The 14,309-nt window shown below is 47.6% G+C and overlaps 1 protein-coding gene across 2 annotated transcripts in view; it reads left to right on the plus strand.

The window, feature by feature from the left end:
* Positions 1-14,309, plus strand: part of LOC124014505 (phenylalanine-4-hydroxylase-like) — a 28,967-nt gene that overhangs the window by 13,236 nt on the left and 1,422 nt on the right. For both annotated transcript variants that reach the window (XM_046329586.1, XM_046329588.1), the window contains exons 5-12: positions 755-822; positions 1,240-1,436; positions 1,535-1,670; positions 1,956-2,025; positions 3,928-3,984; positions 4,094-4,189; positions 13,661-13,794; positions 13,940-14,055. In XM_046329586.1, the coding sequence (XP_046185542.1) occupies positions 755-822; positions 1,240-1,436; positions 1,535-1,670; positions 1,956-2,025; positions 3,928-3,984; positions 4,094-4,189; positions 13,661-13,794; positions 13,940-14,055 (874 nt within the window). The remainder of the gene's footprint in view (positions 1-754; positions 823-1,239; positions 1,437-1,534; positions 1,671-1,955; positions 2,026-3,927; positions 3,985-4,093; positions 4,190-13,660; positions 13,795-13,939; positions 14,056-14,309) is intronic.

A 14,309-nucleotide genomic window follows, 5' to 3' on the forward strand; every position in this document is an offset into this window, starting at 1 on the left:
CTCACTACGCCAGGACAGCGGAGTCAATCACCACCTTCCGGAGACACCTGAAACCCCACCTCTTTAAGGAATACTTAGGATAGGATAAAGTAATCCTTCTCACCCCCTCCCCCTTAAAATATTTAGATGCACTATTGTAAAGTGGCTGTTCCACTGGATGTCATAAGGTGAATGCACCAATTTGTAAGTCGCTCTGGATAAGAGCGTCTGCTAAATGACTTAAATGTAATGTAAATGTATTGTCTGTGTGTCTGCATTGTTGGGAAGGGCCCGTAAGTTGACATTTCACTGTTAGGTCACACTTGTTATATGAAGCGTGTGACAATTACTATTTCATTTGATTTGTGTGTGTGCGTGTACATACGCATGTACATGTGTGTGTGCATGTGCACCCACACGTGTGTTTTATGAAAGACTCAAATCGTGATGAGTCCCCACTCTGCTATCTATTCTAATGGAAACTCTCTAGGGCCCCAAATTGATGTCATTGCTTTAATTGAGCCCCTATAATTATAGATAATTGCTCCCTTTTGCCACCGTCTATAAAGTGAAATGTATTCCTCGTGAGCAGCATACATTCTACAAAGGCCTCATTTGAATATGTGTTTCCAGCCAGGGCTCTCAGCAGAGTGGGAGAGTATGATGCTGTCAAAGTGTCCAAGTGGTCCTAGCTGAGGATTTACACACTATATACAGGGCCAGGCAGTGATCATAAATAAGATCTAACATGGATTACTTCTGTCTTTCACTCCAGGGCTTCACAGACCCAGTGTACAGAACCAGGAGGAAGGAGTTTGCCGACATTGCCTACAGCTACAGACAGTAACTATCCATCCATCCAGACAAGAATACTTTTTCTCTTGGGCTACTAGAAGTGATCTATGGCTCTCTCCTCCAGCCTCATTTCAGTCCCCGCTTGGCCTTTTATTGAAAATGACCACAAACAAAAGGGGACAAATTACAGAGGGGGCAGTGGTGGATTTGAAGCCTCTAGCTTTGTTCGCATAATTGAGACTTCATTATTCCCAGGAACTACAAAGAGCGCCAGCCCCAATGAAAACGCCCTCACAGGAAGCTCACATTTACATAGCAGTGGGACCTTGGTAGAATAATGAAGTGAATCCACTCACTGATCCCCCCCATCCATCCTCCCTCACCAAATAGGGACTGTGTGTCTGTGTATAGAATAACATTTTATACACAAGTGTGTTTTAACAACAGTGTGTCTCTCTGTTTCAGTGGCCAGGTCATTCCCAAGGTGGAGTACACAGCAGAGGAGAAGGCCACATGGAGCACAGTGTTCAATGAGCTGAAGACTCTGTACCCCACGCACGCCTGCCGCGAGCACAACCGTGTGTTCCCCCTGCTGGAGCAGTACTGCGGCTACAGGCAGGACAACATCCCCCAGCTGGAGGACATCTCACGCTACCTGCAGTGTAAAGACAACCGATCGTGCCTAAGTGCCCCAGTTCCTCTGCTTCTATCAGCGTCCCACATACACTGACATGGTACCCTCCCCTCCTCTCTGTTTTAGCGTGCACAGGTTTTCGGCTGCGCCCAGTGGCTGGCCTGCTCTCCTCTCGGGATTTCCTGGCTGGTCTGGCCTTCCGAGTCTTCCACTCTACACAGTACATCCGGCACCAATCCAAGCCCATGTACACACCTGAGCCGTAAGTGTCACCCTCGTCATTTTAAGGGAAAAAAAAACATAAAAAACATAACATTCCCATGGTATGTTTTATGGACCGTCCGATTTGTCATTTTCGCCCGTTTCCACACACATAGAATCGGTTGGTACTCGGTTTGCAAATTACGGCACCCTGTTAAGTATTTTCGGCCGGCAAACGCCACTGTTGTGCCCGTGCCTTTATATAGTGTATATATATATATACACACACCCCACCTTGGGACCAGTTGAATATGTTCTACAGTCATTGACTTACATCTCTCCACAGGGATATCTGCCATGAACTCCTGGGCCATGTTCCTCTGTTTGCTGACCCCACCTTTGCCCAATTCTCACAGGTAAAGAACACAAGAGGACATGAACTTTCTTTAACCCCTGCTGGTATCATAACTTCAGAGAACTATCGTTGGCGTGAAAAAGGGTACCACTTTAAAGATCAGCTTCAAACACAGTCATGCTAGTCATAATGTTGAAGAGGATAGAGGAGAATGCCATGCAACTGTACTGCATGTGTCAGTTTTTCTCTAATATTGGTTTTACTCCTGTAGAACACTTTCATCTGTGTTACAGCACAATATCCTGAAGCAGATACAGTTGAAGTCAGAAGTTTACATACACTTAGGTTGGAGTCATTAAAACGCGTTTTTCAACCACTCCACAAATGTCTTGTAAACAAACTATAGTTTTTGCAAGTCTGTTAGGACATCTACTTTGTGCATGACACAAGTAGTTTTTCCAACAATTGTTTACAGACAGATTATTTCACTGTATCACAATTCCAGTGGGTCAAAAGTTTACATACACTAAAATGACTGTGCCTTTAAATAGCTTGGAAAATTCCAGAAAATTATGTCATGGCTTTAGAAGCTTCTGGTAGGCTAATTGACATCATTTGAGTCAATTGGAGGTGTACATGTGGATGTATTTCAAGGCCTACCTTCAAACTCAGTGCCTCTTTGCTTGACATCATGGGAAAATCAAAAGAAATCAGCCAAGACCTCAGAAAAAAATGGTGGACCTCCACAATTCTGGTTCATCCTTGGGAGCAATTTACAAACGCCTGAAAGTACCACGTTCATCTGTACAAACAATAGTACGCAAGTATAAACACCATGGGATCACGCAGCCGTCATACCGCTCAGGCAGGAGACGTGTTCTGCCTCCTAGAGATGAACGTACTTTAGTGCGAAAAGTGCAAATCAATCCCAGAACAACAGCAAAGGACCTTGTGAAGATGCTGGAGGAAACAGGTGCAAAAGCATCAATATCCACAGTAAAACGAGTCCTATATCGACATAACCTGAAAGGCCGCTCAGAAAGGAAGAAGCCACTGCTCCAAAACCGCCATAAAAAAAGCCAGACTACGGTTTGCAACTGCACATGAGGACAAAGATCGTACTTTTTGGAGAAATGTAATCTGGTCTGATGAAAAAAAATAGAACTGTTTGGCCATAATGACCATCGTTATGTTTGAATGAAAAATGGGGAGGCTTGCAAGCTGAAGGACACCATCCCAACCGTGAAGCACGGGGGTGGCAGCATCATGTTCTGGGGGTGCTTTGCTGCAGGACGGACTGGTGCACTTCACAAAATAGATGGCATCATGAGGCAGGATAATTATGTGGATATATTGAAGCAACATCTCAAGACATCAGTCAGGAAGTTAAAGCTTGGTCGCAAATGGGTCTTCCAAATGGACAATGACCCCAAGCATACTTCCAAAGTTGTGGCAAAATAGCTTAAGGGCAACAATGTCAAGGTATTGGAGTGGCCATAACAAAGCCCTGACCTCAATCCTATAGAAAATTTGTGGGTAGAACTGAAAAAGCATGTGTGAGCAAGGAGGCCTGCAAACCTGACTCAGTTACACCAGCTCTGTCAGTAGAAATGGGCCACAATATTGTGGGAAGCTTATGGAAGGCTACATTTGACCCAAGTTAAACAATTTAAAGGCAATGGTACCATATACTAATTGAGTGTATGTAAAGTTCTGACACACTGGGAATGTGATGAAAGAAATAAAAGCTGAAATAAATAACTATTTTGACTATTATCCTGACATTTCACATTCTTATAATAAGGTGGTGATTCTAACTGACCCAAGACAGGGAATTTTTACTCTGATTAAATGTCAGGAATTGTGAAACTGAGTTTAAAATGTATTTGGCTAAGGTGTATGCAAACTCCCGACTTCAACTGTATGGACAATAACATGATTTATTTGACGCTATTCTGAACAGGAAATCGGTCTGGCTTCCCTGGGTGCCCCCGACGAGTACATTGAGAGGCTTGCTACTGTAAGTATCTCAGACGGCTGTAGTTGATGTTGTGAGACGACTCCTGATACCAGAGGAAGGCAAAACAATATTGAATATGTGATGAGCCCTTGTGTCTGCCTGTCCACAGGTCTATTGGTTCACAGTGGAGTTTGGCCTCTGCAAGCAGGGCTCTGAGATCAAGGCCTATGGAGCTGGCCTTCTCTCATCATTTGGAGAGCTGCAGGTATTTACATTGCATTTACACCTTCCAGAGCGACTTACAATGGCTAATAGATGCTAGAAGCAGCCATAGTGGTCACATGTTGGGCATCTTCACAACAGAACAATTCCGGCGTCGACAAAGATGGCCGCCTCGCTTCGCGTTCCTAGGAAACTATGTAGTATTTTTTTTTTTTTTACGTGTTACTTCTTACATTGGGACCCCAGGTAATCTTAGGTTTTATTACATACAGTCGGGAGGAACTATTGGATATAAGAGCAACGTCAACTCACCATCATTACGATTAGGAATACGACTTTCCCGAAGCAGATCCTCAGTTTTGCCCACCACCCAGGACAATGGATCGGATCCCAGCCGGCGAACCAAAACAACAACGCCGTAAAAGGGGCAGACGAAGCAGTCTTCTGGTCAGGCTCCGGAGACCGGCACATCGCGCACTGCTCCCAAACATACTACTGGCCAATGTCCAGTCTCTTGACAACAAGGTAGATGAAATCCGAGCAAGGATAGCATTCCAGAGAGACATAAGAGACTAACGTTCTTTGCTTCACGGAAACATGGCTCACTCGAGACACACTATCGGAGTCGGTACAGCCAGCTGGTTTCTTCATGCATCGCGCTGACAGAAACAAGCATCTTTCTGGTAAGAAGAAGGGCGGGGGGCATGCCTTATGATTAACGAGACGTGATGTGATCATAACAACATACAGGAACTCAAGTCCTTCTGTTCACGTGACTTAGAATTCCTCACAATCAAATGTCGACTGCATTATCTACCAAGAGAGTTCTCTTCGATTATAATCACAGCCGCATATATTCCCCCCCAAGCAGACACATCGATGGCCCTGAACGAACTTCATTTGACTCTATGCAAACTGGAAACCACATATCCTCAGGCTGCATTCATTGTAGCTGGGGATTAGAAGACTAATCTGAAAACAAGACTCCCTAAATTCTATCAGCATATTGATTGTGCAACCAGGGCTGGTAAAACCCTGGATCATTGTTATTCTAACTTCCGCGATGCATATAAGGCACTCCCCCGCCCTCCTTTCAGAAAAGCTGACCACGATTCCATTTTGTTGCTTCCAGCCTATAGACAGAAACTAACATAGGAAGCTCCCGCACTGAGTTCTGTTCAACGCTGGTCCGGCCAACCTGATTCCATGCTTCAAGATTGCTTCGATCACGTGGACTGGGATATGTTCCGCATTTCGTCAAACAACAACATTGACGAATCCGCTGATTCTGTGAGAAAATTTATTAGCAAGTGCATCGGCGATGTCGTACCCACAGCAACTATTAAAATATTCCCAAACCAGAAACAGTAGATTGATGGCAGCATTTGCGCGAAACTGAAAGCGCAAACCACTGCTTTTAATCAGGACAAGGTGACCGGAAACATGACCGAATACAAACAGTGTAGCTATTCCCTCTGCAAGGCAATCAAACAAGCTAAGCGTCAGTAGAGACAAAGTAGAGTTGCAATTCAACGGCTCAGACACAAGAGATATGTGGCAGGGTCTACAGTCAATCACGGATTACAAACCGAAAACCAGCCCAGTCGCAGACCAGGATGTCTTGCTCCCAGACAGACTAAACAACTTCTTTGTTATGCAGGTGAATGAGGACCCAAAAGCGACTTGGCGAAAACAGAGTTTTTAATCCAGTAAAGATACTTTACAAAACAAAAGGCATAATACTACTCGTAAAGACGAGAACAGACTGGAGACTTGATCAAGAACTGCAGGTTGCCTCGGGAAGGCACTTGAACCTAGCAGACTCAGACACCTGCTCACCACGCAGCATCTGAGGGAAACACGACACGACAGGGCAATACATAGACACAGCACGGTGAATTATAGACAAGGATCCGACAGGGCAGGAACGGAAAACAAGGAGAGAAATAGGGACTCTAATCAGGGAAAAGGATCGGGAACAGGTGTGGGAAGACTAAATGATTGATTAGGGGAATAGGAACAGCTGGGAGCAGGAACGGAACGATAGAGAGAAGAGAGAGCGAGAGAGTGAGAGAGGGAGGGGGAGAGAGAGGATAGAAAGAGGGAAAGAACCTAATAAGACCAGCAGAGGGAAACGAATAGAAGGGGAAGCACAGGGACAAGACATGCTAATCAATGACAAAACATGACAGTACCCCCCACTCACCGAGCGCCTCCTGGCGCACTCGAGGAGGAACCTGGCGGCAACGGAGGAAATCATCAATAAGCGAACGGTCCAGCACGTCCCGAGACGGAACCCAACTCCTCTCCTCAGGACCGTAACCCTCCCAATCCACTAAGTATTGGTGACCCCGTCCCCGAGAACGCATGTCCATGATCTTACGTACCTTGTAAATAGGTGCGCTCTCGACAAGGACGGGAGGGGGAGGGAAGACGAACGGGGGTGCGAAGAAAGGGCTTGACACAGGAGACATGGAAGACAGGATGGACGCGACGAAGATGTCGCGGAAGAAGCAGTCGCACAGCGACAGGATTGACGACCTGGGAGACACGGAACGGACCAATGAACCGCGGAGTCAACTTACGAAGCTGTCGTAAGAGGAAGGTTGCGAGTGGAAAGCCACACTCTCTGGCCGCAACAATACCTTGGACTCTTAATCCTGCGTTTATTGGCGGCTCTCACAGTCTGTGCCCTGTAACGGCAAAGTGCAGACCTCACCCTCCTCCAGGTGCGCTCACAACGTTGGACAAACGCTGAGCGGAGGGAACGCTGGACTCGGCAAGCTGGGATGAGAACAGAGGAGGCTGGTAACCCAGACTACTCTGAAACGGAGATAACCTGGTAGCAGACGAAGGAAGCGAGTTGTGAGCGTATTCTGCCCAGGGGAGCTGTTCTGCCCAAGACGCAGGGTTTCTGAAAGAAAGGCTGCGTAGTATGCGACCAATCGTCTGATTGGCCCTCTCTGCTTGACCGTTAGACTGGGGATGAAACCCGGAAGAGAGACTGACGGACGCACCAATCAAACGACAGAACTCCCTCCAAAACTGTGACGTGAATTGCGGGCCTCTGTCTGAAACGGCGTCTAACGGGAGGCCATGAATTCTGAACACATTCTCGATGATGATTTGTGCCGTCTCTTTAGCGGAAGGAAGTTTAGCGAGGGGAATGAAATGTGCCGCCTTAGAGAACCTATCGACAACCGTAAGAATCACAGTCTTCCCCGCAGACAAAGGCAGACCGGTAATGAAGTCTAGGGCGATGTGAGACCATGGTCGAGAAGGAATGGGGAGCGGTCTGAGACGACCGGCAGGAGGAGAGTTACCCGACTTAGTCTGCGCGCAGTCCGAACAAGCAGCCACGAAACGGCGCGTGTCACGCTCCTGAGTCGGCCACCAAAAAGCGCTGGCGAATAGACGCAAGAGTGCCTCGAACACCGGGATGACCAGCTAACTTGGCAGAGTGAGCCCACTGAAGAACAGCCAGACGAGTGGAAACAGGAACGAAAAGGAGGTTACTAGGACAAGCGCGCGGCGACGCAGTGTGCGTGAGTGCTTGCTTAACCTGTCTTTCAATTCCCCAGACTGTTAACCCGACAACACGCCCATAAGGAAGAATCCCTTGGGATCAGTAGAAGCCACAGAAGAACTAAACAGACGGGATAAGGCATCAGGCTTGGTGTTTTTGCTACCCGGACGGTAAGAAATCACAAACTCGAAACGAGCGAAAAACAACGCCCAACGAGCTTGACGGGCATTAAGTCGTTTGGCAGAACGGATGTACTCAAGGTTCTTATGGTCTGTCCAAACGACAAAAGGAACGGTCGCCCCTCCAACCACTGTCGCCATTCGCCTAGGGCTAAGCGGATGGCGAGCAGTTCACGGTTACCCACATCATAGTTGCGCTCAGATGGCGACAGGCGATGAGAAAATAAGCGCAAGGATGAACCTTATCGTCAGACTGGAAGCGCTGGGATAGAATGGCTCCACGCCTACCTCTGAAGGTCAACCTCGACAATGAATTGTCTAGTGACGTCAGAGTAACGAGGATAGGAGCGGACGTAAAACGTTCTTTTAGAAGATCAAAAGCTCCCTGGGCGGAACCGGACCACTTAAAACACGTCTTGACAGAAGTAAGAGCTGTGAGAGGGGCAGCAACTTGACCGAAATTACGAATGAAACGCCGATAGAAATTAGCGAAACCTAAAAGCGCTGCAACTCGACACGTGACCTTGGAACGGGCCAATCACTGACAGCTTGGACCTTAGCGGAATCCATCTGAATGCCTTCAGCGGAAATAACGGAACCGAGAAAAGTAACGGAGGAGACATGAAAAGAGCACTTCTCAGCCTTTACGTAGAGACAATTCTCTAAAAGGCGCTGTAGAACACGTCGAACGTGCTGAACATGAATCTCGAGTGACGGTGAAAAAATCAGGATATCGTCAAGATAGACAAAAACAAAGATGTTCAGCATGTCTCTCAGAACATCATTAACTAATGCCTGAAAAACAGCTGGCGCATTGGCGAGACCAAACGGCAGAACCCGGTACTCAAAATGCCCTAACGGAGTGTTAAACGCCGTTTTCCACTCGTCCCCTCTGATGCGCACGAGATGGTAAGCGTTATGAAGGTCCAACTTAGTAAAGCACCTGGCTCCCTGCAGAATCTCGAAGGCTGATGACATAAGGGGAAGCGGATAACGATTCTTAACCGTTATGTCATTCAGCCCTCGATAATCCACGCAGGGGCGCAGAGTACCGTCCTTCTTCTTAACAAAAAGAACCCCGCCCCGGCCGGAGAGGAAGAAGGCACTATGGTACCGGCGTCAAGAGACACAGATAAATAATCCTCGAGAGCCTTACGTTCGGGAGCCGACAGAGAGTATAGTCTACCCCGAGGAGGAGTGGTCCCCGGAAGGAGATCAATACTACAATCATACGACCGGTGAGGAGGAAGGGAGTTGGCTCGGGACCGACTGAAGACCGTGCGCAGATCATGATATTCCTCCGGCACTCCTGTCAAATCGCCAGGTTCCTCCTGAGAAGTGGGGACAGAAGAAATGGGAGGGATGGCAGACATTAAACACTTCACATGACAAGAAACGTTCCAGGATAGGATAGAATTACTAGACCAATTAATAGAAGGATTATGACATACTAGCCAGGGATGACCCAAAACAACAGGTGTAAAAGGTGAACGAAAAATCAAAAAAGAAATAGTCTCACTGTGGTTACCAGATACTGTGAGAGTTAAAGGTAGTGTCTCAAATCTGATACTGGGAAGATGACTACCATCTAAGGCAAACATGGGCGTAGGCTTGTCTAACTGTCTGAAAGGAATGTCATGTTTCCGAGCCCATGCTTCGTCCATGAAACAACCCTCAGCCCCAGAGTCAATCAAGGCACTGCATGTAGCACCCCGAACCGGTCCAGCGTAGATGGACCGACATAGTAGTACAGGATCTAGATGAAGAGACCTGAGTAGTAGCGCTCACCAGTAGCCCTCCGCTTACTGATGAGCTCTGGCCTTTTACTGGACATGAATTGACAAAATGTCCATCAAATCCGCAATAGAGGCACAGGCGGTTGGTGATCCTCCGTTCCCTCTCCTTGGTCGAGATGCGAATCCCTCCCAGCTGCATGGGCTCAGTCTCTGAGCCAGAGGAGGGAGATGGTTGCGATGCGGAGCAGGGAAACACCGTTGACGCGAGCTCTCTTCCACGAGCTTGGTGACGAAGATCTACCCGTCGTTCTATGCGGATGGCGAGAGCAATCAAAGAGTCCACACTGGAAGGAACCTCCCGAGAGAGAATCTCATCTTTGACCACTGCGTGGAGTCCCTCCAGAAAACGAGCGAGCAGCGCCGGCTCGTTCCAGTCACTAGAGGCAGCAAGAGTGCGAAACTCTATAGAGTAATCCGTTATGGATCGATCACCTTGGCATAGGGAAGCCAGGGCCCTAGAAGCCTCCCCACCAAAAACTGAACGGTCAAAAACCCGAATCATCTCCTCTTTAAAGTTCTGGTAATTGTTAGAACAATCAGCCCTTGCCTCCCAGATAGCTGTGCCCCACTCTCGAGCCCGGCCAGTAAGGAGTGAAATGACGTAAGCAACCCGAGCTCTCTCGCTAGAGTATGTGTTGGGTTGGAGAGAGAACACAATATCACACTGGGTGAGAAAGGAGCGGCACTCCGTGGGCTGCCCGGAGTAGCAAGGTGGGTTATTAACCCTAGGTTCCGGAGGCTCGGCAGGCCAGGAAGTAACAGGTGGCACGAGACGAAGACTCTGGAACTGTCCAGAGAGGTCGGAAACCTGAGCGGCCAGGTTCTCCACGGCATGGCGAGCAGCAGACAATTCCTGCTCGTGTCTGCCGAGCATGGCTCCTTGGATCTCGACGGCAGTGTTACGAGCATCTGTAGTCGCTGGGTCCATTCCTTGGTCGGATCCTTCTGTTATGCAGGTGAATGAGGACCCAAAAGCGACTTGGCGAAAACAGAGTTTTTAATCCAGTAAAGATACTTTACAAAACAAAAGGCATAATACTACTCGTAAAGACGAGAACAGACTGGAGACTTGATCAAGAACTGCAGGTTGCCTCGGGAAGGCACTTGAACCTAGCAGACTCAGACACCTGCTCACCACGCAGCATCTGAGGGAAACACGACACGACAGGGCAATACATAGACACAGCACGGTGAATTATAGACAAGGATCCGACAGGGCAGGAACGGAAAACAAGGAGAGAAATAGGGACTCTAATCAGGGAAAAGGATCGGGAACAGGTGTGGGAAGACTAAATGATTGATTAGGGGAATAGGAACAGCTGGGAGCAGGAACGGAACGATAGAGAGAAGAGAGAGCGAGAGAGTGAGAGAGGGAGGGAGGGGGAGAGAGAGGGATAGAAAGAGGGAAAGAACCTAATAAGACCAGCAGAGGGAAACGAATAGAAGGGGAAGCACAGGGACAAGACATGATAATCAATGACAAAACATGACATTCTTTGCTCGCTTTGAGGACAATACAGTGCCACTGACACGGCCCACTACCAAAACCTGCGGACTCTTCTTTACTGCAGACGACATGAGTAAAACATTTAAACGTGTTAACCCTCGCAAGGCTGCAGGCCCAGACGGCATCCCCAGCAGTGTCCTCGGAGCATGCGCAGACCAGCTGGCTGGTGTGTGTACGGACATATCCAATCAATCCTTATCCCAGTCTGCTGTTCCCACATGCTTCAAGAGGGCCACCATTGTTCCTGTTCCCAAGAAAGCTAAGGTAACTGAGCTAAACGACTACCGCCCCGTAGCACTCACTTCCGTCATCATGAAGTGCTTTGAGAGACTAGTCAAGGACCATATCACCTCCACCTTACCTGACACCCTAGACCCACTCCAATTTGCTTACCGCCCCAATAGGTCAACAGACGACGCAACCGCAACCACACTGCACATTGCCCTAACCCATCTGGACAAGAGGAATACCTTTGTGAGAATGCAGTTCACCGACTACAGCTCAGCATTTAACACCACAGTACCCTCCAAACTCGTCATCAAGCTCGAGACCCTGGGTCCCGACCCTGCCCTGTGCAACTGGGTACTGGACTTCCTGACGGGCCGCCCCCAGGTGGTGAGGGTAGGTAATAACATCTCCACCCCGCTGATCCTCAACACTGGAGCCCCACAAGGGTGCGTTCTGAAACCTCTCCTGTACTCCCTGTTCACCCACAACTGCGTGGCAATGCACGCCTCCAACTCAATCCACAAGTTAGCAGATGACACTACAGTGGTAGGCTTGATTACCAACAACGACGAGACTGCCTACAGGGAGGAGGTGAGGGCCCTTGGAGTGTGGTGTCAGGAAAATAACCCCACACTCAACGTCAACAAAACAGATGATCGTGGACTTCAGGAAACAGCAGAGGGAGCACCCTCCTATCCACACTGACGGGACAGTAGTGGAGAAGGTAGTAAGTTAAGTTTCTTGGCGTACACATCACAAACTGAATTGGTCCACCCACACAGACAGCGTCATGTAGAAGACGCAGAGGCGCCTCTTCAACCTCAGTAGGTTGAAGAAATTTGGCTTGTCACCAAAAGCACACAAACTTTTACAGATGCACAATCGAGAGCATCCTGTCGGGCTGTATCACCGCCTGGTACGGCAACTTCTCCACCCACAACTGTAAGGCTCTCCAAAGGGTAGTGAGGTCTGCACAACACATCACCGGGGACAAACTACCTGCCCTCCAGGACACCTACACCACCCGATGTCACAGGAAGGCCATGAGGATCAACAACCACCCGAGCCACTGCCTGTTCACCCCGCTATCATCCAGAAGGCGAGGTCAGTACAGGTGCATCAAAGCAGGGACCGAGAGACTGAAAAACAGCTTCAATCTCAAGGCCATCAGACTGTTAAACAGCCACCACTAACAGTGAGTGGCTACTGCCAACACACTGACTCAACTCCAGCCACTTTAATAATGTAAAAATTTATGAAAAATGTATCACTAGCCACTTTAAACAATGCCACTTCATATAATGTTTACATACCCTACATTACTCATCTCATATGTATATACTGTACCCAATACCACCATCTACTGCATCTTGCCTATGCCATTCTGTACCATCACTCGTATTTTTATGTACATATTCTTCATTCCTTTACACTTGTGTGTGTATAAGGTAGTTGTTGTGAAATTGTGAGGTTAGATTACTCGTTGGTTATTACTGCATTGTTGGAACTAGAAGCACAAACATTTCGCTACACTCACATAAACATCTGCTAACCATGTGAGGGTGTCTTTCATGACCTGTTTTTATGCCCACATGCGCAGGCCTTCTTTCTGCAGTTCTAATATAAACAAATCCCTATGAGATAGCCCAGTGGGCTGTCAGTCAGCAGCACCGCATTAGTCGAATTGAAGACTGTTCTCAGGGCAGACCTGGTTGTAGCTAGATATGTCTAATCTTAACCTAAGTCTCCAAACCTGCCAGGTAAGTTCTCCTAACCTGCTACGAAAAGTAACTTCCACTAGTCAAAACCGTCAGACCTGCCCTGATACCAATCTTGGTTTCCACTAATGCGATACAGCTGTCAATCAGTTTGTTAGTGGTCCACCCAGGGCTCAGGCTAAATGTGTCACTGGGGGAAACTGGTGAGGAGTGGGTTAGTGGTTCACTGGAGAAGTAGGGGGCAGAGACAGAATTCATATCTTAAGTCACCAGTTACATCAGACATTGTCATCAGAGGATGAGCAGTTAGCCGAGTCATATCACAGCAGGACGCCATTCACACTGCACTTCCTGTTTACTGCTACCTAGGCGCACAGAATGTCATTGAGGAATTGCACACTGCTAGTGGTCCGTGACCTCAAAACACCAAATGAGGACTTGTAACCTGGATTCTGCTCATTGTAGATTGATTCATGACAGTGGTGCATCTCCCATAAATGGGGATTAGAGTTGGAGTCAAACTCTGGAATAACATTTGACTGTTTTGAATTGTTTTACAGTACTCTTTGTCAGACAAGCCCAGGATTCAACCATTTGACCCTGCAAAGACCAGCCTCCAGAAGTACCCAATCACTGAGTTCCAACCCGTTTACTTTGTTGCAGAGAGCTTTGATGACGCCAAAGAGAGAGTCAGGTCATATTTAACATCTGCACAATATTAAACGTTAAATATGTCACATTCCTTCACTGCATTTTCTTTTGGAACTCTGGATCGTCGTATCGCAATATACACGTTCACATTTTCAATTGAAAGTCCTATGTTATGACTCTTTATACAGGAAATTTGCCGACACCATCCCCAGGCCTTTCTCAGTGCGCTACAATGCGTACACCCAAAGCATTGAAGTCTTGGATAACACCCAGCAGCTGAGAAACCTGGCTGACAACATCAGTGGTGTGTGACATTTCTACGGAGTCCTCATAAAGCTAACTTCTCAATAACCCCTTATGCAAATACAAACATCAAGTACTATTGGAAATGGATTCAAATGAGATTTTCTACCAATTGTCATTTATATACACTGTGTGTAGTATATGCTATTTAGCGTACACTTTTATTCAAAGCGGCTTACAGTCATGCAGGCATACATTTTACATACGGGTGGTCCTGGGAATCAAACCCAGTACTCTGGCATTGCAAGCACCATG

This window comes from Oncorhynchus gorbuscha, linkage group LG25 (assembly GCF_021184085.1).
Source record: "Oncorhynchus gorbuscha isolate QuinsamMale2020 ecotype Even-year linkage group LG25, OgorEven_v1.0, whole genome shotgun sequence".
Taxonomy (NCBI): Eukaryota; Metazoa; Chordata; class Actinopteri; order Salmoniformes; family Salmonidae; genus Oncorhynchus; species Oncorhynchus gorbuscha.